The 26,379-nt window shown below is 37.3% G+C and overlaps 2 protein-coding genes across 4 annotated transcripts in view; one reads left to right on the forward strand and one right to left on the reverse strand.

Moving 5' to 3' along the window:
- Positions 1–25,821, reverse strand: part of LOC150103149 (tetratricopeptide repeat protein 5-like) — a 132,142-nt gene extending 106,321 nt beyond the window's left edge. The window contains exons 1-2 of one of the 3 annotated variants that reach the window (XM_090397416.1): positions 25,611–25,821; positions 12,620–12,752 (exon numbers count right to left, since the gene is read on the reverse strand). In XM_090397416.1, coding sequence (XP_090253542.1) covers positions 12,620–12,752; positions 25,611–25,640 — 163 coding nt within the window. In that variant the 5' untranslated portion in view covers positions 25,641–25,821. Of the gene's footprint in view, positions 1–12,619; positions 12,753–16,053; positions 16,141–23,463; positions 23,546–25,610 lie in introns of those variants that run through there. The other 2 variants (XM_090397417.1, XM_090397418.1) reach the window with 2 other exon arrangements.
- Positions 25,822–26,079: 258 nt separating this feature from the next.
- The window catches only part of galla-2 (MIP18 family protein galla-2), a 44,918-nt gene continuing 44,618 nt past the window's right edge, over positions 26,080–26,379 (forward strand). Inside the window, exon 1 of the mRNA XM_090397429.1 lies at positions 26,080–26,293. Coding sequence (XP_090253555.1) covers positions 26,158–26,293 — 136 coding nt within the window. The 5' untranslated portion in view covers positions 26,080–26,157. The remainder of the gene's footprint in view (positions 26,294–26,379) is intronic.

The raw sequence follows: 26,379 nt of genomic DNA on the forward strand, positions 1-26,379 counted from the left end.
CTTTGCAACACATATACTCTGTCTTACTTCTGCTCAGTCTCATACCTCTCCCTTCCGGTACTTTCCTCCATCTCCAGTTTAGCGAATCTGCACATGGCAAGATGTTATCTGCATACGACATTGTCCAAAATGCATCTTCTCTCACCTATTCCGTCACCACCTCCACCACAATATTAAACAGGAACGGACTTAATGCTGACCCTTGATGCAAGCCAACTGTCACTTGAAAACTTTCTGTCTGGCCCAGGCAGGTCCAAACTCTTGTCTTCACATTTCTGTCCATCTCCTGCACCAACCTGACATATTTCTCCAGTACCTTATTCACCCTCAGACACCTCCAGACTTCTTGCCTTGGCACTCTATTGTACGTTTTCTCAATAAACACCAGAGGCTACCGTTGTTTCCTCTCAAAACTTTTCCATCATCTGCCATGATCCAAAGATAGCATCTGTTGTTGATCGACCAGGCATGAAGCCAAATTGCTCCTTTGCAATCTCTACCTGCTTCCTCAATCTTCCATCAAGAACCCTTTCCAGGATTTTCATTGTGTGTGACATCAACTTTATTCCTCTGTAATTCTTACAGTCTTGTGAATCTCTTTACCCTTGTAGATGGGAACAAGAGTACTTTCCCTCCATTCCTCAGGTATATTTTCCTGTTGGCAAACTTTCATGAACAGGTCAATTCCCTCCTCCCCCAGTGCCTTCCATGCCTCCACTGGGATCCTGGCAAGGCCCACCGATTTTCCATTCCTCATCCTCTTCGTGGTCTCCTTCACTTCCACTCTACTGATGTTCTGCACCATCTCCCTCAGAAGGCTGCCCATCTTCTCTGCGAGTCCTTGCAGTTTCCTCATTCAAAAGTCCTTCAAAGAATATTCTCCATCTGTTTCTTATATCCACATTTCTCCATAATACTCTTCCTCCAGAGTCTTTGATCTGCCCCACATGTAAAATGTTCTTTGATGCCGTATTTCTACATTTTGCTAGTCGGTAAATTTTTCTCTGTCCTTCCTTTGTTTCTACTTGATAATAAAAGATCTTGATATGCCATGGCCTTCACGTGCACCACAACTCTCTTGGCTTCTTGTTCTCTCTCTCTCTGTAGGCCTTTCTGTCCTCTTCCACTCTTCGCTCATCCCACTTCTGCTTTACCTTCCTCTTAGCCATCACTGCTTCTTGTACATTATTCCACTACCAACCCTCCTGCTCTCTAATCTTTCCAGATGTCTCACCAAGCACCAGAATTGCTTTGGAATTATGTTTCCACCAATCTTGCACACTTTTTAGTCCATCCGAAATCGTCTCTAACACCCTCTCCCTAAAACAATTCCTCACACTCTCTTCTTTTAAGTGAAATCACTTAATTGTCTTCATCCCAATGGCTTCCAAAGGTTCTTTTCTTCGATCTTATTTTAAAGTCTATGCACAGCAGCCAGTGTTACTGTGCCACTTGATCTGTAGGGATTACCTTACAATTTGTCACTTCCTTAAGATGTTTTCTTCTAATCAAAATGTAGTAAATTTGTGAACTGTTGTTACCACTTCTAAATATTATCAAACGCTCTTCCCTCTTGTAGAAAAATTAGTTCACATTTGCCAGATCAAACACTATTGCAAAGCCCACAATCCTCTCTCCATCCTGGTTCATCATTCCCATTTCATGGCCACCATGCACCCTTTCACAGTCCCTATTCTGTCTCCCTATGACATCGAGAATTTCAAATGCAATAAAACAAACACTTATTTCATGTAATTGAAAAATTGGACAATAGTTTTCAGTTAGTACTGTGTTTCTGGTGCAACATGGGTTTGCTTGAGTCTATACAGCATAGTTTCTGTGAGGGGGGGGGGGGGAACATGTGATTCATTAGTTAGCAATGTTTTTATTCCAGCTGTCTCTAATTGCACTATTTGTTGAGAAATATATTACACAGACTGCAAAAGCCTCTGTACATTATTCAGAGATACAATAAAGCTACCTGCTTTCTTGCATCTAAAGTATAATGGCTGTTGGGGAGGGTGTGTTGTTAACCGCGGGAGCGAGTTACTATCGCCTCGATGTGAACATGTTTAAACAATTTTTCGGATGGGAGGTATATGCAAAACTTTTTAATGTCTTTTTTTTCGTAAAGTAAAATCAGGGGTGCGAGTTATACGCAAAGGCAAGTTATATTCGAGTAAATACAGTAAGCGTTTCCCCGACAAGTTGACATCCTTTTGTAGTTATTTATTATTATGCCTCTTCTTTTGTACAGCCTTGGTACCTGTGGGAAAACAAAGGATTAGTTAGGGGAAGAGAATTTAGGATGGAGTGGGGAATAAGTGTTTCCATGCCAATGAGAATTTTCAGTGTTTCTTTCTGCACATAGGTTTGGTTCAGGTGGCTGGAAACAGTAATCTGAAGGAAATGAAGTGTAGAAGTTATGAAGATCGTCCCACTTGGCTTTCTGGTAATGCCATATAATGCGTGGATGCGAGTGATTTTGTGTGTTGCTCCATGAGGGAAAAGACCCACTATATTGTGGTGTGAGCGGCCTAGATGGCAGACAACATTCACAGTGTACTTAAATAGGTCACTGGTGAGGAAGGCATCCAAAGTGTTTGGGGGGGGGGCGGCTGGGATTGTCTGGTATTCTGATGGGAATGTGGAAAATTTGTGTGAGATCATTTGTGATTGCAAAAGTCTCAGCCTCTCTACCTGCTTGATCTGTGCATTTGAAGGCAGGAAGCCAGCTGGTATTGTGGACATCAAAGTCTGTGAGGAAGATGACTCTGCTGTTTGGAGAGTTGGATTGAAGAAAATCAACATTTAAGGAAAGGTGATTGAAGAGTTCAGAGTGGTTGTTGGCATTAGGAGAGCAGTAAAGACAGCATATGAATTTGGTTAGAATGAGGTAGGGTGATTTTTAGATATGAGGTCAAAATTGGGAGACTGCAGGTTGGATATTCTCGGACATGATATATCAGAGTGAACACATGCGCAGACCCCACCTCTGAGGCGAAAGGAATTAAAGAGCGTGTAGTTGGGAAAGCAGAGATGAATAGTGTTTGAGCAGGTTGAGATTTGAGTTTCTTTCAGGAAGAGTAGGTAAGGTTTTTCAGACTGAAGGTGGAAGTGAATATCATTAATGTTAGAACTGAGATTGCACATATTTGTGAAATGGATCTGGAAGGCTCTATGAAGTTTGCTTTTGACCATATGGATCTCATGGGTTTCCATTGTTTAGGATCAAGTTTCCATGCTGGTTATTTACAGAGTTTGATTTTATCAATAGTATCCCTTCTTTGTAATTGATTATTCATGTTTCTTCTCCACTTTGATGTTTCTCTTCCAGTTCTTTTCATAATTGCTGCCATTTTTTGTGTTGTGCATAGGTCAGGTCTGCCCAGGCTTGTACACACAATGCAAGGCTGGTGCCTTCCAACTCTGTTTCCAGCCAATATGAACACTGATCTGCTTGTCAGGGTATCACAGGTCACTTTTATTAAATGCAGGAGTTTGTTCCATCTCTCTGTATAATCATGGGCCTGAAGAAGTGACGCCTGACAATTTTCTTGGGGATCAAAGTTGCAACATTCAGTGAGTCTGCAAATATTGTCATTAAGCATTGTGTTGATTTCCGAATGGAAACCAACTTTTGTACTTTTTATTTTCTGCCTTGACTATGTTGTAAACTGAAGCAATGAGATCGCGAAGCTCGCTGGCATTGTCTGCAGTATGTATGTTAGCTTTGAGACACTGATCATGGATTGCTTCAAGCTTATTTTTGATTGTGTCAATTTTCTGGGAGAAGGTGTCATCAAACATGATAAAGTGCTGTTCCAGGCCTGCTGAAGTTTAGGAACTGTACTGGGAAAGTTTTTAAAACACTGTTTAATTCTTCTGTTTCTGTTTTGTTTCAGTAAAAGAGAGATCTTCAGAAAGTACAATATAAAACTTGTAACACACACACACACACACACACACACACACACACACACACACACACACACACACACACACACACACACACACACACACACACACACACACGCGTGCGCAAAGGAAACACATGGATGAAAGACTACAGTACTAACTATTTGGGGGGGCATCCTCTGTGGGTGCCTGTTGGAAGCCTCAGATGTAACCTCGGATCTAGAAGGATTAGTGTTTGCCATATTTTGAGACATTTTAAGCATCCATATTTGTTCAGATAAGGCTGATTTCTGAGGGCAGCTGCTGATTCTAAAAACAGCCCTTATTTTCTAAACTTGCTGTGATGGAGTTTGGCGGTTTTTTCCAACTGATTCTATGAGTAGCATTCAGAGAAAGTATTAAAAGCATCATAAGGCTTGACTGATCAAAGTCATGGCTGCAGATGCATTGTTTACATTCTTGTAGATGGTAACTGATCTTCCTGCCTGTGCATAATAGGTTAACTGGCAGGAACAGGAAACTCCATATACACCAGGAACTGAGAGAGGAAGGAGTTGGTCCTTGGTAGAATGGATAGGGAGCTAGTTTCATGTGGGATTTGAAAGCTGTGCAAAGGTTGTATTTTTCTAGAATTCTGGCTTTTTTTTTCAGTGTGCCTAAGACATAGGGGATAGTGACAGCATTACTGAAATCCTTCTGAGGACTTGGATTAGGGAAGGACTGATAATTATCTTTTGATTCTGTAGGAACTGTAGCAATTAGATAGGAAAGTGGTGTATAAATAACCACCAGTATGAATTCCAGCATTCAACATCCACTGCTGACCTCTTAGCTTACATCATCCACCACTAAACATGTGCAATGGAAAAGTTTTGCAAAACGTGTGCTGTTACTCTTGACATTTCATCATATTATCCATTCATCTAACTCATTTGACAAACCATACAGAGCACAGATATCCCAAGCATCAAGATCATCTATAACTAGTGCCTTAAACATTAATCTATGCACTATCCTTCAATGGGGTGAGGACAAACCAGTCATGTTTAATGCCACCAAAACACAGTCTCTTCTGTTGCAAAAGAGATCTCAGCTCACGTTCCCTTACCCTCAGTAATAAACGAATCACCAAACAAGATCAGATCTCTGTACTTGGACTAACAGTCATCTCCAGTCTCTCCTGGCACAAATACATTACAACAATAACTTCTCAGCACCCACAAAACTAGGCATTCTCTTTCATTTGAGATGTTATTTCACATGCAACCAAACTCTTAACAATATACAAATCCTAACTTTGCCTGTGCTTAGAATACTGCTCACATGTTTGGGATGAAGCACCTAAAGCTTCTCTAAAAATACTCTATGCTATTTAGAAGAGAGCAATTTGGCTCATAGACAATACCTATCTTATAGATTCATTTCAACCTCCCAACAGATGCAGTACTTCAGCTGTGTCTATTCTACAGGTACTTCAATGGTCACTGTTTCACTAAACTGTCAACCATCATTCCTCCAATTTCTATTGCACCTGTTAATACAAGAACAGCAGCTGCCCAGCATCCCTTTACTCTGCCACTGAAAACACACCGAACCTATACTTATCTTATTTCTCTTTTATTCCGTCTACCTCCGTCCGCTGGAACAGACTAGTGCAAAAAGTATTTCCAATCACCTAGAACCTGCAACTCTTCAAAAAAAAAAAAAAAAAAAAAAAAAAAAAAAAAAAAAAAAAAAAAACGTCAGGAAAGTTCAATCTGACTCCTGACTTGCACCCCAGACAGAGCACTGATGTGAACATAGGTCCTTTGACCTCTCGTGTATGGGATCAATATAAAAAAAAATAATGAAATATGGCTGAGTTCTGCTGCAAGAAAGGCCACATTAGAACTAAGACCGCAGGCTCTATTGGTTAGAATTTTTATAATACCATACTGCTGAGAGAGAGGCAATGGAAAAGAAAACTAATAATAATAGTTCAGTCTTCCTGTCCTTCTCAATATACAGGAAATCCACTTCCACGTTCATACTCTTTTTCCATCCTCTCTCAATAACAGAATATCATAAAAACTGTAAACAATAGAGCATACAACCTTAGTTCCAAAAGCCTCTCTTGCAGCAGAACTCAGCCATATATATATATATATATATATATACCCACACCTTCCTATCTAATGATTACAGTTCCTACAGTATCAAAACAATAATCATTAATCCTTCCCCCAATACATGACCTTCTCTTCAGAAGGATTTAAGTAATGCTATCACCATTCCCTAAGTCCAAGACGGATTGGAAAAAACATCCAGAATTTTAAAGAAATACAATCTCAGCACATCTTTCTAACTCCATGTGAAACTAGCTACCCTTATCCATACCGCTAAGAAACAACTCCTTCCTCTCTCAGTTCCTGGTGTATATAGAGTTCCCCGTTCCTGTAAGTTGGCCTATTATGGACAAACAGGAAGATCAGCCACCATCTACATAGAAGAAGAAGAACATAGACAATGCATCTGCAGTCATGATTATGGTCAATTTGGTCTTAAAGTATTTTTAATCCTTTCTCTAGATCTACTCATATAATCAAATGAAAAAAAAAAAACACCATGCTCCTAACACAACAAGTTTAGAAGAGAAAAAAACTGTTTTTAGAATCAGCAGCTGTGCTCAGAAATTACCCTAATCTGAACAAATATGGATGCTTAAAACTTCCCAAAATATGGCAAACAGTGATCCTTTCCTTTAGTGTTACATGGTGATCAGCAATCATTTTGGACAAATTATGGACTCTACAACCGTGTTATAAATAATAACATAGTCCAACACAATTTTTGCTGACTTTTATATGAGACTTGTTTTTTACTAATTTGGGTGCGCTGATTTCAAATATCAAACCCATTTTTCTCTATCACATCAGGTTTTTCCTCTATGGCATTTTCTTTTTGCAAATTTGTAAGTTTTTGATAGTTTTAAGGAGACAGTACTATTTAGAGAATCAAAAAAATTTATTTTTTAATATTATTTTCTGAAAGTATGTACTTTTAAAAATCTGTTCCTAACTTTTTATCAAGAAATTCGAAAAATTCCCGAAGATATAGCCTATTATTCAAAGCGGTGTGAAGATCAGAATCGGAGCGCTCACCGCTCTTGCTCGTTAGTAAACGAATAAATGCATAAGAACCTGTACTGGCACATTGAATGTGAGAGAGGCCGATAATTAGATACATAACTACTTAACAATATTTATTAAAAATTACAAGAATAATTATAAAAAAATAACAATTTTACTTACACATGAGTTTCAGGGAATAAATTTTTGTTTGTAGCAATTTCTGCTGTGTGTTCTCTTTTGGCAATCCCTTTGAATACTCCAACAGTAGTCGGCCATCATGTGAGAATCCCATCTTCCTTGGTACCGATCTTCCATAGTTTTTACGTCTTGATGAAATCTTTCACCTTGTTCATCGCTTACAGCACCTAAATTCTCGGGAAATCTATCAAGATGACTGTATAGGAAATGAAGCTGTATGCTCATATTGCAACCCAGGTGCTGGAAATTTTCAAACATTGTTTCCACTAGATCTTTGTAATTGCACGCTTTTTTGTTTCCAAGAAAATTATTCGCAACCATCGTAAATGAAGTCCAGGCCTCTTTCTCAATTTCGTTCATAGAGTTGATGAAATTTGGGTCTCTCATTAAAGTTCTAATTTGCGGTCCATCAAATACACCGGCTTTAATTTTTTCATAACTAAGTCGTGGAAATTTTTCACATATGTACTGGAAACAGTCACCTTGTAAATCTAAAGCTTTAACATACTGCTTCATAAGACCTAGTTTGATATGTAGAGGTGGAAAAATGATTTTTTCTCTGTCGATTAAAGGTTGATTTATAACATTCTGTTCTCCAACATTGAAGGATATTCTAAGAGGCCAATGTTTCTGACTCCAGTGTTGGTTTCTAGATCGACTATCCCAGAAGCATAGAAAACACGGAAACTTTGTATATCCTCTTTGAAAGCCAAGTAAAAAGTTCACCATTTTAAGATCCACACAGATGATCCAGTTATGGTCTGTATATTTTAATAACTTCAGAACCTTTTTAATGTCCTCATATGTTTCCTTTAAGTGGAATGAATAGTCAATAGGAATTGAGCCATATACATTCTCATTGTATAGTAAGACATACTTGAGACATCTGCTTGAACTGTCGATAAATAAACGCCACTCATTTGGATGATATTGTACAACACTCATTTCAGTTAGTAAACCTGACACATTGTTACAGTAAACAAACCCACACACCCGGGTCTTGCTCCTCAAGAACATCTGGCATATCCCGATCACGCTCGTTCTCAAGTAAAGGAAGTCCTTTATAAATTGGCACGGCTATTTCATTGGAATGAGCAACTGGCCGAATTGCTGAGTCGAGATTTGATTACACAATTTTTTTCTTATTCTTATTATAACCAGAAGTCTGAACTAAACAAACATAGCAATTATCTACGTGATTTTTCGGTTCATGCCAAATCATTGGAATGCCAAAAGCTAATTTTTGGCGTTTTCCCTTGCTCCACTGTCGTAAATTTTCTACACATGACTTACACACTTTATTTGGAGCCAATGAATTGTCCTGATCTGCAGTTTTTACGTCAAAGTATGCAAAGTACACTTTCTTAACGAAATCAGTGATATTTGTCCTTTGACTGGGAACAGTAAAGCTGCCACAAATGTAGCAGAAGGAATCTACACTATTGACACAATTTCGAGTAGTAGACATGATGTATTTTCTTCACTGCCGACTAACATGCAATTAACAAGACAAAAAAAACCAGAGACTTTATTGAAACATTATAAGCACTCATCATACTTTCACGATCGATTAACGGATTATGATCGTTTTTTGTCCGCTATGACGCATATAGCATTCATTTGTTTTAGGCAGTTGTCATCGCCTACTTTTCATCACCTAAGTGTATTAGGTCGGTTATCGGCCTCTCTCACATTCAAAGAGCCAGTACATGCCGTTGCAAGTTCTTATGCATTTATTTGTTTACTAACAAGCGAGAGCGGTGAGCGCTCCGATTCTGATCTGCGCACCACTTTGAATAATAGGCTATATATTCGGGAATTTTTCGAATTTCTTGATAAAAAGTTGGGAACAGATTTATCAAGAATAAATTTATCATTTATTTAAAATTATTTTCTGAAAGTACATACTTTCAGAAAATAATATTAAAAAATCGAATTTTTTGATCCTCTAAATAGTACTGCCTCCTTAAAACTATCAAAAACTTACAAATTAGCAAAATGAAAATGCCATAGAGGAAAAACCTGACGTGATAGAGAAAAATGGGTTTGATATTTGAAATCAGCGCACCAAAATTAGTAAAAAACAAGTGTCTGATCATAATCAGCAGAAAATTTTTTTTTTTTTTGTTGGCCAGTGTAATTTTTAATTTTCTGACATTTCGACCTTCAAGCTAAACTACATTTCACACAGTATGCTAAAGATACAATGATTTGATCAATGGTTATTCTACTGGCCTGACCTCTAGTGAAAATAAAATAAAAATAAAATAAATAAATGAAATAAAATAAAATAACTACATCAAAGCTATATTCTATTTAAAACAACATTAGAGAAACATTCTTTATAGATGGTTTTATTACAGTAAAAATGATGACTTAATTTAACATGAGAATTGTTATATTCGATTTAAGATCCTGGATTATCTATGGTCCTATTTATAATTAACTCTTAGGGAGAGAGGTTAAGTGGGTAGAATATGTGCCTTCCATATACTTGGGATTTTTATACCCTCATTATTGTTAAGATTAGGGTTGTTGATAAGAATCTCACAGGCCTTCTTAATTTTTATTTTATTTTCACTAGAGGTCAGGCCAGAAGAATAACCATCGATCAAATCAATGTCTCTTTAGCATAGTGTGAAATGTAATTATTATAATTATTATTATTCAGGCCTCCATGGAGTCAAAGGACTCATCGTGGGAGGTCCTTCCTAAGAAACACAAAGTCTATCATACCACTCCTTGAACTCATTGACCGTTCTTGCTCTCACCACTCCATCTGGCAATGCATTCCATGGTTCAACCATCCTCCATGCAAAGAAACCACTTCTCATCCTCTTGCTCACAGTTCCCTTTCGTAACTTCCAGGGATGGCTTCTTTCATCACTCCTTCCTGCTGTTCGACCAAGTGAAAGAACTCCCTAGTGTCAACCATGTAACCACCTCTCAACAGTTTAAAAGTATCAATCATATCACCTCTTCTTCTTCTATCCACCAAACTCTGCAGTCCACATTCCCACAGCTGATCCTCATAACTATCATTGTACAGTCCTGAAGCCATCTTTGTTATCTGCTTTTGTACCCTTTCCACAGTTAATTTATCCCCATCAAATCCTGGGGACCAAATCTGAGAACAATAATCCAAGTGTGGTCTGATCAGAGACTTATACAACAGAATGATAACCCTCTTATCTCTGCAGATCAGTGTCCTTCTCATAACTGCAGCAATCCTGTGTGTTACCTTCACCACCTTTGCAATATGTCCCCTAAACTTCAGGTTTCTATCAATCATCAACCCCAGATCTCTTGTCTCCCCAACTTCCTCCAGTATAACTCCTCCCATAGAGTATGCAGCATCCCATCGATGTTTCCCAAACCTCAAGACCTTACATTTTGCTGCATTAAACTGACACCCCCATTCATTTGCCCATCTATCTAGCTTATTCAAATCCTCTTGCAGGGCTACCACATCTGCACTATTACTAATAATCCTTCCCAGCTTCGCATCATCTGCAAACAACTGAATATCCCCTTGCAATCCACTGACAATGTCATTAATATAAAGGTTATTATTATTATTCAGGCCTCCGTGGAGTCAAAAGACTCATCATGGGAGGTCCTTCCTAAGAACATAAAGTCTGTCAAGACTCATCGAGGGGAGGTCCCCCCCTAAGAAACACAAAGTATATCATACCACTCTTTAAACTCATTGACCGTTCTTGCTCCCACCACTCCATCAGGCAATGCATTCCACGGTTCAACCACCTTCCACGCAAAGAAACCACTCCTTACCCTCCTTCTCACAGTTTCCTTTCGTAACTTCCAGGGATAGCCTCTTGTCATCACTCCTTCCCGCTGTTCAACCAAGCAAAAGAACTCCCCAGTGTCAACCCTGTAACCACCTCTCAACAGTTTAAAAGTCTCATCATATCACCTCTCCTTCTTCTATCCACCAAACTCTGCAGTCCACATTCCCTCAGCCGATCCTCATAACTATCCTTGTACAGTCCTGAAACCATCTTTGTTATCTGCTTTTGTATCCTTTCCACAGTTAATTTATCCCCTTCAAATCCTGGGGACCAAATCTGAGAACAATAGTCCAAGTGTGGTCTGATCAGAGACTTATACAACAGAATGATAACCCTCTTATCTCTGCAGGTCAGTGTCCTTCTCATAATTGCAGCAATCCTCTGTGTTACCTTTACCACCTTTGCAATATGTCCCCTAAACTTCAGGTTTCTATCATATATGATAGAAACCTGAGTATGCAGCATCCCATCGATGTTTCCCAAACCTCAAGACCTTACATTTTGCTGCATTAAACTGACACCCCCATTCATTTGCCCATCTATCTAGCTTATTTAAATCCTCTTGCAGGGCTACCACATCTGCACTATTACTAATAATCCTTCCCAGCTTCGCATCATCCGCAAACAACTGAATATCCCCTTGCAATGTCACTGATATAAAGGTTAAACAATATAAGTCCTAGTACTGAGCCCTGTGGGACCCCACTTGTAACCCTCTGCCTCCTTGAAACTGCTCCACCATACACAACTCTCTGATACTTATCAGACAGCCAATCCTGAATCCAGTTGACCAATCTGACATCCAGATCCATGTGCTGCAACTTAAATATCAGCTTATCATGTGCACCCTGTCAAATGCCTTAATTTATCTTATATATATATATATATATATATATATATATATATATATATATATATATATATATATGTGTGTGTGTGTGTGTGTGTGCACTCCAGATGATGAACTTAAGTTATCCAAATAGTTCTCTAGTCTTTTGTCTACATGTTTCGCTTAGTTTTGTGTGTGTGTGTGTGTGTGTGTGTTTTCAAGTTCTGTATTGTACTTCCTGAAGATGTCTCTATGACAGAGACAAAATATTGGAAGAATTAACTAGTTTTTAATTCTTTTCCATTCTATTTTCCTCCATTAAGTCTCCATCATGAGCAGAGTTTCTGAACTAAATAAAAAAAACATTATGAAAATTATAAAAATCCATAACCTATTCACGGTACTAATGTATTACAGGCATACAGCCTTTTGTGAGTGGAACTATATATATATGTTAAAGATACCAAGCTATTTTAAACCTGGTTTTACTTCATTTCCCAAGTAAGCAAACAGACAAATAAGTCAAGTTTACTTGGGAAATGGAGTAAAACCAGGTTTAAAATTGCTGGGTATCTTTAACATATATTATATCCAAGGTAAAAAACTTTCTATATATATATATATATATATAAATTTTAATTAGTCAATAAACTGTTAATTTTAGCCTGCAAGAGAAGCTCCATTATCATAAAAGTCTTTCTAATTATACACTTCATATTTTGTAGTTTCAGCGAAACATGGAGAGAAATTTTTACCTTCATGAACCTTAAGAATTCCCAGTGTTGATTCCAATTTTTTGTTTAAATCCACATTTCTGTTGTGAGCCTCTTCAATAGAATGGTTAAGAAAGTAATGGTCACGGAAATTATATAAGGCATCAACAGCTTCCTATACGAGTAAAAAGAAAAAAAAAAGAGCATACAATATGTCTACATCTACAAATACACATGAAAGAAGCGTAGGTGATGAGTTCTTTATGTACCTTCAAATTAAAAATGCAAAGAAATTATATTCTTCTTAAAGTAAACAAAGTCTGTGCATGAATAACTTCACTGCACACTGGATAGGATGCGTGCTTTGCATCAAGGAATACTAAGGCAATTAATGCAATGTCATTAGATTCTATTTAAAAGTAGCCTAGTTGTGAAATGACTTCATGCACAAACTTTGTTTATTTATACTTGGATAAAAGGACTAAACAAGAATATAATTTCTTGGAAATGTTAATGTTCCTTTGGCATTATATTATACAAGATGATGGCAGAGGCAAAGTGGTTTATCTTCATAATTTTCTGGTAAATACCTCAAATGATATTATACCAAATAATATGACATGCCACCTCAACAATTAACATTTCAGTGTTAGCTTCCTATTGATCATTTTTTTTTTTTTTTTTTGAAATTGGGCTATCATTTGACAGATTTCTGATTTGATCAGCTCTTACTTTTTATCCTGTAAATTGCATCAACACAGGAAGAACTCTACAGGATCTTTTTTTAAGAAATGTAACCATAGAAAAACATGTATGTCACAGTAAATAGCTTTTTTTGTTGTTATGTAACTATTTCATTTTATGTATCATAAGACATCATCAGTACAATTATTGAACAACAATGGGAACTGAATTCCAAAAACAGTAGCATGCATGCTTAAATTGGAATCCTTCTACATATACAGTCGCATGTTCATGGATTAAAACTTCTAGGCTGAAATTTATCTGGCTGTCCTCTAACTGAAGATGAGCTGAATGTACTAGTCATGAGGTCATAAGTTTGCAATTTTGCCCCAATGTATTCCATATTTAGATTTCACACACAACACTGAAAAGAACACCACTTATCTGTCTAGTACTGAAGCTAGTAGACTACGTTTTGAAATAGCCAAAGTGATCTATGATGCCCAACATCAGAAATGAATATTCCACCAGCAGAAGTAAAAGCCCTGAATTCCTTAAAACAAAATAATAACATATTATCACCAAAATAATAATTATCACCAAAACTGACATAGGCAATACCACTGTAGTATTGAATGCTAAATCATATGATTGGAAAATGAATTTACTGCTTCGTAATCACAATAACATACTCCCAGCTTAATAATGCTCCTACCAAAAGTCAGCTCAAAAAACTCAACAAGTTACTGGATGACACAACATCCATAGATCAAGAAACCATCAAAAGACTCAAAACATACCATGCAAGACCTCCTATAATATATAGTTCACCAAAATTACATAAAAGTAATTTTGATTACTTATAAAATATCAACATTTCTGTCTAACCTTCTCTGTCCCCTCATTGGCCACTCAGCTTCTTTGATAAAAAATTCCATAGAATTTCATACAAGAATAAAAGACATTCAACTAGATACAGACATATTAGTAAGCTCTGATATTGTCTCTCTCTCTCTCTCTCTCTTCACTAATATTATCCTTTACAAAGAGATAATAGAATTGTTAACCCAAAATTTTCCACAAGACATAGTGGAATTATCCAAATTTGCAATCACATCAGGTTACTTCAATGGAAAGATAAAATATATAAACAAGAGGAAGGGACAGCAATGGGCTCAACCTTATCACCTAACTTAGCCAACTATTTTGTTGAACACCTAGAAGATAGAATTTTCACTCGACTAAAACCATCAATTTCGTTATGATACATTGATGATGTCTTTGCAGTTTGGAGTCACACAGAACCAGAACTCCACTCATTTCTGCAAAAAATCAACATCCTGTATCCTCATATTAAGTTCACACTAGAAAAAGAATCATCAGAAGGTATTTCCTTTCTTGATGTACACATCCAGATTAAACAAGATGGATCCATTTCCACTTCTGTTTACCGAAAACCAACTTTTTTGGTCATTATATCCATAATACATCAGCTCTCCATCCATCTCAAAAATATGGCATCATAAAATCTTTAGTATCCAGAGCACACAAGATTTGTTCTTCTGAAGAATCTCTAAAACAAGAATAGGAAATTATCAAAGAAACAACCTTACTAAATTGATATAATCCAATAACAACCTAAAAATAATTAACCACTCTCCTACAAATTAACCCAAACAAAAAGAAACTCATAGGACTCTCCTATACCATATATTAAAGGCATCTCTGAACTTCTGGCAAAAATTATGAAAACATATCAACTCATTGCTACCTATAAACCCATCAACCAAATTCACAACTTGCTACCTTCTACAAAAGACAAACTCTCACCAATGATGCTACTACCTGGTGTATATGAAATACCATGTTTGTGTAACTTGTCTTACAATGAACAAACAGGAAGATCTATAAATAAACATATCTCTGAACATCAAGACTACATCCGTCTTACCAAACATCAAAAATCTGGCCTTGCACAATATGGAATCGAAAATGCTAACCACAGGATCCAATGGCAAAATACTAAGCTACTACATAGATCTATATGTAAACATGGGCATTTATATAAGTATATAAGTTTATATAAGTGCTGAAGCCTTACTTCATAGACCTAATCTTAATCAGAATAACTGTTTCACTATTCCCAAAGTTTGGGAAATTGTTATCCTCAATTGTATTAAATAATTTATCTGTTATATTTTAATTTAATTAGTTTTAATTTCAGCCCAGTAGTTTTACTGTAGTTTGAGGTCTCATCAGTGGGAGCTAGACCCAGAGGTGATACCAAGTTGAAGTAATGCAGAGAATTTTAATAATAAGGTGCGACTCCTTTTAGTAACTCATATATGAAAATATGACTTCTGCATTACTTCAACCTTGGTATCACCTCTGGGTCTGGCTCCCACTGATGAAACCTCAATAAAGGTCGAAACCAGTCTAGGTAGTCACCCTTCCCATAATGCACAGCATTATGGGATACTAAGGCAAGTGATGTGAAGTCATACCACCTTTACCACGAGTTGCCCCAGTCCTGAAAATACTTGAGGTGCAAACTTTTTTTGCTTACACTTGGATAAAGGATTAAACCAAGTATATAATTTCTTGGTATCTTTAATTTATAGAGAAACTCAATAATAAGACTTATTTACACCTACAAGTCCCATAGAAAATTTAAACAGCAGCGTAGTTAAGGAATACCAGACATATGGAAATGTTTTGGCAAAATTAGGAGAAATTAGTTAATAATAGCAAAAAGAACAATTAGCAAAGCTAATATAATGGTAAGTACCTACTGGATTTCTGTTCAGTACATGGGCTAGTCATTACTAATACCCTGTTTCAACTTAAAGAAGTGCATGACATCTGATCAATTGAGTTTGGATTTTGATAGTTGATATAAACTGTGATTTAAGGAATTTTGACTAGTTAATTTACTAGTAGTAAATAGTTTTACTACTATAATCAATCGGTTTATTTTTCAAAGAGGTTTTTTATATACACCAAAGAATCAGCTACGTAGGTAAGTCAATAAATTTCAAAACAAGGGCGATACACGCCATTGTTTCATTGCTTCATTCACTTCATTAGAAACTGTATACTTATTATTATGGAAAGGGAAAGACATGTTCCGCTCTACAGAACAAGGCTTGGGTCTAACCATGGATGCACCGTATGAAGAACTTAATTTTAAACAGCTTCTGGCAATATTTAAACACGTAGGAAATCTGCTTCACACAAAATGGCCAGGAAAAGTTGTAGTTCATGAAATAAAAGAAGTTGATACAGATGACTCTCAACTCTTAGAACTTCTTCAAGATAGTGCCAGCAAAATAGCAACAACTGCTGAGAATAATCCCCTTACAGACCACACTGATTATCAGGAGGTTCGCGCTCACAAAAAAAACGCAAAACTGCAGCCTCTGAACCACCCAATGCGGATGGGATGGAAGAAGATGGCCCTGTCCCAGACTCTCCTACCTCCTCAAGGGAAAAGATACCCCCAATTATTCTGCGTGCAAAGAATAAATGGATGTTGCTAAGGACTATGATATACAATTTACAGATCTCATACAGCTAAGCGAAGAATGTCACAGACAGTATTAAAATCCAACCCAGGACAGTAATGGATTATTGACGGTTAACCTCTGAATTGAACACCAGCGGTATTCAATACCACACTTTTTCACTAGGATCAGACAAAAACCTCAAGGTAATGATTAGAGGTGTAGCTGAAGATGTTTCCACAGAAGAAATCACTACAGATCTACACCAGCAAGATTTACCACCTAAAGGTCAGCAGAAGGACTAAGAGAGACAGGACTCCAATGTTACTGGTATTAGTAGAGATCAGTCAAACCTACAAGCACATATATGATCTGACGTCCATCTGTGGACTGAAATTTACTATAGAACCATTAAGGAAAAGGGCTTCAACAGGGCAATGCTACAGATGTCAGAAGTTTGGTCACGCCCAGAAAATGTGCAAGGCTGAATTTAAATGCTTAAAATGTGGGGTCAGCCACCCAACAAATACATGCTCTAAGCCAAAATCCACCCTGGCTAAATGTGCCAACTGTGGCGGTCCTCACACTGCCAACTACAGAGGATGCACGCACAATCCAAGAAATAGAAAATCAGAAGAAGGAACATATTCTTCCTCTCTTAGCACACTTACGTCAGAGACTATTTCACAGCCTCCTAAAGATCAACATAAAGGATCAGAAGCCCATGTGCTTAAGTCAGAGGCCCCCTAAAAGAACAACAGTCTAGGACATATGCAGATGTAACCCTAAACAGACATCCCTGAAACAGCCAACATCACATCCAAATCTGACAGCTATCATTACCTCTTCCTTGGCAAATATGCTGTTGGATTTTAGCAGATTCAACCCTTCACTATGCTCTACAAATAGATTTCTAAAGGACACACAAGTCATTATCTCAGTGCTTACTCATGAACAGAAATAAAATAAAACCAGATTCTTTACAGATCATAGCATGGAATGCGAACAGATTAAGAGGTAGAATCCTGGAGCTCCGGAAGTTCGCCCAAAGGCGTCAGCCGGATATACTCTTGATAAGTGAAACCCATCTCCGATCATCAGATAATCCCAAAATAAATGGATACCAGCTGTACAGAACTGACAGATTATCCTGCAGAGGAGGCAGTACTGCTATTTACATTAAAAATTACATCAATCATCACTCTATAAATATTCCATTCACCATTAATCTTGAGATTACAGGCATAGAAATTCCCACGTGCACGGTAGGCAAACTAAAGATTTTCGCAGCATATAATCCTCCGCAAAAAACATTACTGTTTTCAGATTTGAACACTGTACTGATCAACAGGGAGCCTGTCATCATGGCTGGTGACTTAAACACCAAGCATCCTATCTGGAATAGCCATTCCACAAATAAAAATGGTCACATCATTGCTAACTACTCTGGATCCAACAATGTGGTTGTGACAGGCCCCACACCGCCTACCCATCACAACACATACGGTCGGGCTGATGTACCAGACATAACTATCCTACAGGATGTAAGACTCCAGTACAGTGTAGTGACACTAAATGATCTTTCATCTGACCACAATCCCATTCTATTAAAGCTGGGAAAACAAGATAACCTGTCCCCCCCCCCACACACACACTCATATATATACCTTGGGATAAGCTATCCAATGTATTCCCAAAATATATCGGTCCTGTACCATTGATTAAATCCACAGAGGAAATTGAAACAGCTATAAAGGATCTAACTAAACATATCAACACTGCCGTTACAGCAGTAACTATTTCCAGAACTACCCCTAGATCTAACCTCTTGCCAGAAGACATTATGAACTTGATCAGAGAAAAGAACAGAGCAAGAAAAAGATATCACAAGACACAAGCAACTCAAGATAAAAGAATCTTGAACAGATTCAACTCTGTAGTTAGAGATGCCCTCACAGTGCACAGAAATCAAATTTGGGAAGGAAAATTGAATTCTATCTCTCCTGACAATCACTCCATATGGAATCTTATCAAAAACATCAAGAATTAAAACAAACCTCTTCCTCTTCTCCAAACAGATACTGGCCTTATCCATACCGACGCAGACAAAGCCAAGGCAATAGCAACATCTCTAGAAAAGCAATGCAAACCCTCATATGACCATTTCGACTTCAATCACATATACAAGGTCCATCGACATGTCAGAGCTTCGCTCAAACTTTCTGTCACATGCCCTAGTCAAATTGCACCCACATCACCTGTAGAATTATACGACATAATCAAGAAGCTTAAAAACAAAAAGGCTCCTGGACCTGATGGAACCTCAAACAGGGTGATAAAACTACTTCCCCCACACAGCTATTATGCATCTGACTAACATTATAAACTCCATCTTACACTACAAATATTTTCCTTCCCACTGGAAACATGCAGATGTAATCTCAATCCATAAATCTGGAAAAGACCGGTGATCACCTCAAAACTACAGACCACTTAGCCTCATCTCCAACCTAGGCAAAATTGCTGAGAAAGTCATTCTCGCTACACTCCAAGAACTAGTGCACAAATTAAACATTCTTCCCGAGGAGCAATTTGAATTCCGACAATTTCACAGTACCAAACAACAAGTATACAGATTGGTGGAATATGTTACCACGGGATTTAACTGGAGTCAATGCACTGGGGCTGTTTTCCTTGATATAGCCAGTGCATTCGACAAAGTCTGGCACTACGGCTTGCTGTATAAAATGATAACATCTGGAATACCATTGGAAGTAGTTCATCTGATCAGATCATACCTCTATGATAGGCACATGCAAGTTAAGTTAAATGGCACATTCTCCATACAAAAACGCATCTTGGCTGGTGTCCCACAAGGATCACTACTGGCACCGACTCTTTTCTCCATTTATATGTGTGATATTCCGCACAACACACTGTCATCTATCAAAGCTTTATATGCGGATGATACAGGGATAGTAGCCAGATCTTTAAAACCGCACCTAGCAATAAAAAAACTGCAGGAAAATCTACTGATAATTGAACAATATTTCACCAAATGGCGACTCAAAATAAATCCTCAGAAAAGTGTAGCCGTACTGTTCGCCAGAAGATCAATGCTTCCTACTGGAGATGTTCTCCTGTTTAACATGTTCGCTGCCAACTACAAGTATACTTGTAGTTCGTATATGAGCTACACAAGCCAGCTACGAGTTTACTCGTATGATGCTTACCGCTGGCAACGAGATTACCATACTGACCTTGAAGAAGTGAAAATGCTTGGCTTGTGGAGCTAGCAGCAAAACTGTGTATAGTCATAGATGGTATATGCTCTGCACAAGCCAACTACGAATATACTCGAATGCCGCTTACCGCTGGCAATGAGATTACCGTACTGACTTTGAAGAAGTGAAATTGCTCGGCGTACGGGAACAGACTATGCCGAAGTAGCGTGGCAGCGAACGTGTTAACACAGAAATCCCTTGGCAGTCTGAGATCAAATATCTTGGCATATTGTTGGACAGAAAATTGACTTTCAGCTCCCATATCAAGTCTCAATGTCTAAAGACATCCAAAAATCATTGCACAGCTCTATCCTCTAATAAACAGAAACAGCAAATTGAGCAGAATCAAGCTACTTATATATAAATTGATGATTCGTCCTATACTCATCTATGCTTCTCCGGCTTGGAGTCATACTGCTAATACTAATATCCTCAAACTACAACGTGTGCAGAATAAATGTCTCAGAATAATCCTGAATGCACCATGGTCCATACGCACTGTGCAACTTCACCAGGACACAGAAGTCCCCTATATTTATACCTTCATGCAGACTATAGCAACTAAGTTCTTTTCAATAGCATCTGTGCATCCTAATAATCTAATTCAACTAGTTGCGAATTACGACGCAACAGATTACACCAAGTACAAAAGACCAAAAGCTATTTTAAGCTGCAACCTCAATTGTGATTAATCCACAGGCCCACTCAGGGCGAGCAACAGGCTCATTAATATTTTCCCTCTCACAGTTTTCCTCATCAAATAGCAGGGAATATGAAAAGCATCTGCTTCACCCTTTAAGCCAATAAAGTTGAAAAAAGAAGTGCACTTCACATGAAGAAAAGACACAAAAAATAACAACAGTGTTAGTTATGTTATTGTTCACAGTGATATCTTCACATTGGTTCAAGGTCACAAAAGTATACAGAGGATATGAAATAGGAAGTGATCATTTATTTTTGAGCAGATGAGAAATGAACTTCACACTAAAAAGAAAAATATATAAGAAACTTTTTAAAAGAATCAAAGTTAAGCAACTTTCAGAAGTGAACCCTAGACTCCAATATGCAAATATTATTCAAGACAAAATGAAAGAGCTTGAAAACAAGTATCAAACCTTTGAGCAGTGGTATCTAGAGAGACATGTGGTGAAGATGTTTGCCACTATTAAAAAAATTCAGAATTCCATGATGGATTCAGGAAATTAAAGAGGTAGTCATGGAAAAGAAGAATGCATATCAAAAGTTCCTAGTAAATAATTTGGCATGTGTTCTATGAGAATACAGAGAAAAGTATATGTAAAAAAAATAAATGAAATAAAATACTAAGTAAAACTTATAGCAAAACTTTGAAGTGGATGATATTTAATAAGAAATGCTCAAATATGAAGGCATGAAAGTTTTACAAGGGCTACACTGAATAATTAAGAGGATGGAATCTAGTCAGTTGATTTGAATTCCACACAATTAAGCACAGCTCTCATAGTACTCGTGTATAAAAAAAACAGGAAATAAAATATGTTGGAGAACTAAGAAAATTGTGAAGTAGAAACTTTGGGAAGAACAAGCTGGGTTCAGGCCAAATAGATATTGTCAGTATCAGATTTTTGCTTTAAGACAAATAGTTAAGAAATTATGGGTTTATAACAAGAATGGGTATTTAAGTTTTGTAGATTATAAGTATTATTATTATTAATATCAAAACTCCATGGAGTCAAAAGACACATTATGGGAGGTATACCCTCTCATGCAAAAAAAAAAAAGATCACTGAACTGTGCCTCAAACCTATTCACATCTAATATTCTCCCAAAGTTATTCTTTCCTTTATTTGCCACATATTAAAAGAAATCACTATGACTTTTCTTGACTTGATTGGCCAATTTGTGCTCATACTGCACTTTTGCTGTCTTTACCAACCAAGTCACTTTCCTGGCCTGCTCGTTGATTACCAACATTCATCTTGTATTATTTCCACAGTGCCTCTTTCCATATTTCATGGTTAATCCCTTCTTTCATCCATTTTAGTCCTACCATATATTTAGTCTTTTCACCTCTGGAATATGCTGAGTGTATTCCAGAAGTCAATGCCCAAGCAGCATCTGTCTCTTTCCATGTTATAGCTCCTAGTTCTCTCCTAAGCTTATCATAATTACCTGTCCTGTAGTTCCATATACAGTATATGGAACTATATGTCAGTATATGTAACTGACAACAACTTAGGTGATCACTTCATGGTCACTCTTGCCAACTGATGGGATATTAGATACTCCACTGATAAGCACATCCTCTGATGATATGCTCAACCCCCATGTGCCCTCCATTATATTGCCTAAGACAGATGTCCTTTAAAAACTAAAGAAATTCATTCTCATTATTCCCTAATGCTATCCCTTCATTCCAATCAATATCATCACAATTAAAATCCCACATAACGATCACCCTTCTCTTGCTTGCTAAGCCAAGTTGCCTATAAATTTCTTTGTCTCCACCCTCAACATTCAACTAAATATTTCATCTTATCAGCCTCCATACTGCTTCAAAACCACTGTCACTATTTTTCCCTTGTATCACAACCTCAAACATAATTTCCCCATTATTATCAAGCAGCACTTCCCTCTTGCTCTTCCTATCTTCACAAAAAAAAAAAAAAAAAAAAAAAAACACCATACCATTCTTCCATTTCTACTTAAGATCCAACCCATCAAGATATCATTCTTATTTAATATGCTTCACTTATTCCAACTATTTGAAGGTGAATACACTCAATCAATGCAACAATTTCATCTCCCTTATTTCTGATACTCTTGGCATTCCTGAAGGTATAGCAATTCATTTCTTGGTCTATAACCAATACTACCAATGCCAACCTTCATCTATGACCTCTCCTCATCTACTTCTGTCTATTCACCTTTACCCTATATATCTCCTCAGATTCAACTACTGCTCATGCATTCCAGGCCATACCATCCCCATGTTGACAATTGTCATATATGCAAGCATTACTGCATACAGAATCCACTCTCCTTACACTGCATCAACCTGACCTCCCTGCTCCCCCATTTCCCTATCTAACTATTATTATCCCACTGAAGAGACCTCAATAAAGGTCGAAACTAGTCTGGGTTGTGGCCCTTCCCTTAATGCATAACATCAGACATATCCGCAAGGAGATGTGTTTTGCATTATGGGAGATACTGAGATTTGAGTGTTGGTAGCTTGCTCCACCTTTGCAAGGAGTGTCCTGGTGTTGTGCCACCTTACCCCAGTCCTGAAGATACTTTCAGGCGCAAACTTTGTTTGCTCACACTTGGATAAAGGATTAAACTAAATTTATTACTGTATTATTATGTTCTCATCTCTCATACTACTCCTCTAATTTTCATTCACAATCACTATAGTTTCACTTAGTTCACTCACCTAATCATTCATATTACCTGACTTCTGCTGATGCCTTGTTTGCATCGTTTACTTCACTTCATCTCAGCAGCAACAGTTCCATTTGTTCCTGAAACACATCCCACACACACACATATATATATATTCACATATTCATATATAGCTGTTTCTGACTTGTTTATGGTTCTCCAATGGATAAAATAAAAGGAAGGAAGGACCATGGAAATGGCTACTTCCTGTGCAGACAACTTCTTACTTTCATTTTAATAAGATTAGGTTGAATTTTTTTTAGCCTAACCTTATTAAAATGATGGAAGTGATTGTATATGGTGGGGGAAGCCTTTTTCTGCAAGCACCTCTGTATGTCATATCTTCAGACCAAATTTGAAATAAAATGTTTCTTTCATTAAGTCTCTTCCAGTGTACCCTAAAAAAAAATGAAACAAAATGCCAAGGAGAGTTTAAAAGGGGGAAGAAGAATGCAAGAGACCATAGGCTCTAATACAGGTCACACCATTCAACTGTTTGGATATTGTATGTCCCTAAGCTATAACAAGGCCTAGGGAATGGAAAAAATCAGTTTATATTCCTTTGTTGAAGAAAGGTGATGCAAGAAAGTGCAAAAATTACAGAACTATAACACCAATTTTTCATGTAAGCAGAGTCTTATTAAGATCATTCAGAAAAGACTGACTATTCATGAAGAGAGAAATGCCAGATGGACAGGCAGGATTTCAAAAAGGCAGAGGAACAAGAGATCAGATCGCCAATGTAAGATGGATAATAGAAAGAGCACAGGAATATCAAAAGAATGTCAACCTTTGTTTCCTTGACTATAGTAAGGCTTTTGACTCTGTAGCTCATGTGAGGGCTGGAGGAGTCTTCAGTGGGAATTAAAATTGGTGGAAGAAATAATAATAATTTGAGGTATGCAGATGATACCACCTTGCTAGCAGAATGCAAAGAAGATTTGGAGGAACTTACTATGAAAGTTAAAGAAGAAAGTGCTAAATATGGTCTTAAATTTAACCTCAAAAAGACAAAAGTTATGGCAACATGTGAACTTAATGCTTTTGAAGTAGATGGGAAGAAAATGGAAGTAGTTATCAATTTTGTGCTCCTGGGGTACGAATTGATAAAGATGGGTATTGTACTGAAGAAGACTATTACTGAGAAAGAAAGCAATTACAAATTTAAGCAAGATCTTTAGAGATATTAGCCTTGCAACAAAAATCAGAATAATGAAAGCAATGGTATTCCTTGTGGTACTGTATGGATGTGAAAGTTGGACCCTTAGAAAGAGTGAAAGAAGGAAGATAGATGCATTTGAATTATGGGTTTGGAGATGCTTACTAAGAATACCACGGACTGCAAAGCAAATCAATAAAAGCCAGATTGCTCCCCTCAAAGCTATGATCATCAAGCAAAAATTGTATACTTTGGACATATTATGCGAGCAAAAGACAGTCTGGAGAAGAAGATGATGCTTGCTAAAGTTGATGGAAGTAGGAGAAGAGGAAGACCAAGAATTAGATGGGTGGGATGGGTGGATGGAGTTAAAAAAGCAACTGGAATACGTCTGGAAATTATTATTATTATTAGGTGACATCTCCAGGGAGTCCAAAGACTCATCAAGAGAGGGCACCTACTCTACAACTCTCTGTCTTCACCACTCAATCCACCAACCACAATGAACCGCAACTGGGTTGCCTTCATCATCTACACCAACACCATCTATCGTTAACCACCATCACTAGTATTTCCACAGACAATCACAAACATCCATGCTCATGGCGGGATTCGAATCCGCAGCCTTTTGGCTGGAGAGCGGATATATTAACCACTCGAAAACAGGTCGGCATTCTGAAAGATATGGCCAGGAACAGATCTGATGGAGAGTGTATGTCCATAGTCACCAGGAGTCGAAAACGACTCGATGGGACATAACAACAACACAAGCTATAAGAGGTCCTCTACAGAGTAAATTTTCGGCTTATCTATACTGAAGTCACTTGTAATGCGCGGCCCTAAGATATAGTTTGTCTAGCTTATGCACAAACCCCAGCCAGACTTAGGTTATCCGTGAAACGTATGATCTGTAATCGTGTCTACGGTTAAGATTAATAACATCTGAGATAATAGACCAGAATTAAATAATGAAAGCTAACCTCCAGCACTAGTAATGGTGATTCTGTCATTGCTGTTTTTTTTAACGAATCAACCAATTCAAGAGTAATCCATTGTAAAACTAATTTTTCGTTTACAGATTACACCATTAAGTTACAGAATATTGTGAATTAAATGAAAACTAAAGGAGGTCAAGAAAATAAAAACAGCAGGTGAAACATAATTTACAAGCAGACGGTACATGCCAAACTACTAAACACACACGATACACAAATTAGACATATGTTCAGATAATTATTTTCGTACTTGATAAAGAAATCATTACTCATTTCGTTACAATTAAGCAGTTGTTTATTTATTAAATTATCTATTATACGAATGAGCGTTAATTGTCGTTTTTGAATAATATATTATAAGTCTGATAAAAAATAAACATCTATTTTATGAACTGAACGATTTGAAATGTCACTCAAAGACTAAACACGTGGGTATACAACTGTGTAATGCGTTTGGAGTTGTAGTGTTTCTTCCGCAGTCTGTAATTTGCTTAGTGGAACTAGTGAAAGTGATATTTTTTTGAATAGGGAAATGAGTAGTATGACATTACAAAACGCTAATCCTTTCATTTATGAACGAGCTAAAGACAGAGAAGTTACTGTTGAAGAGGAAGATGATAATATCATTGATAAAATAGATAGCAGGGAAATTTTTGATATCCTTAACAGTTTATTTTTATTGTTATCAGTACATGAAGTTGGCTCATTATCAAACCCTTATATAATTAACAGTAAAAAGTTTATAATAAGCAGT

This window comes from Typopeltis vanoorti, chromosome 9 (assembly GCF_054136105.1).
Source record: "Typopeltis vanoorti isolate ZY-2024b chromosome 9, IOZ_Tvanoo_1.0, whole genome shotgun sequence".
NCBI lineage: Eukaryota > Metazoa > Arthropoda > Arachnida > Uropygi > Thelyphonidae > Typopeltis > Typopeltis vanoorti.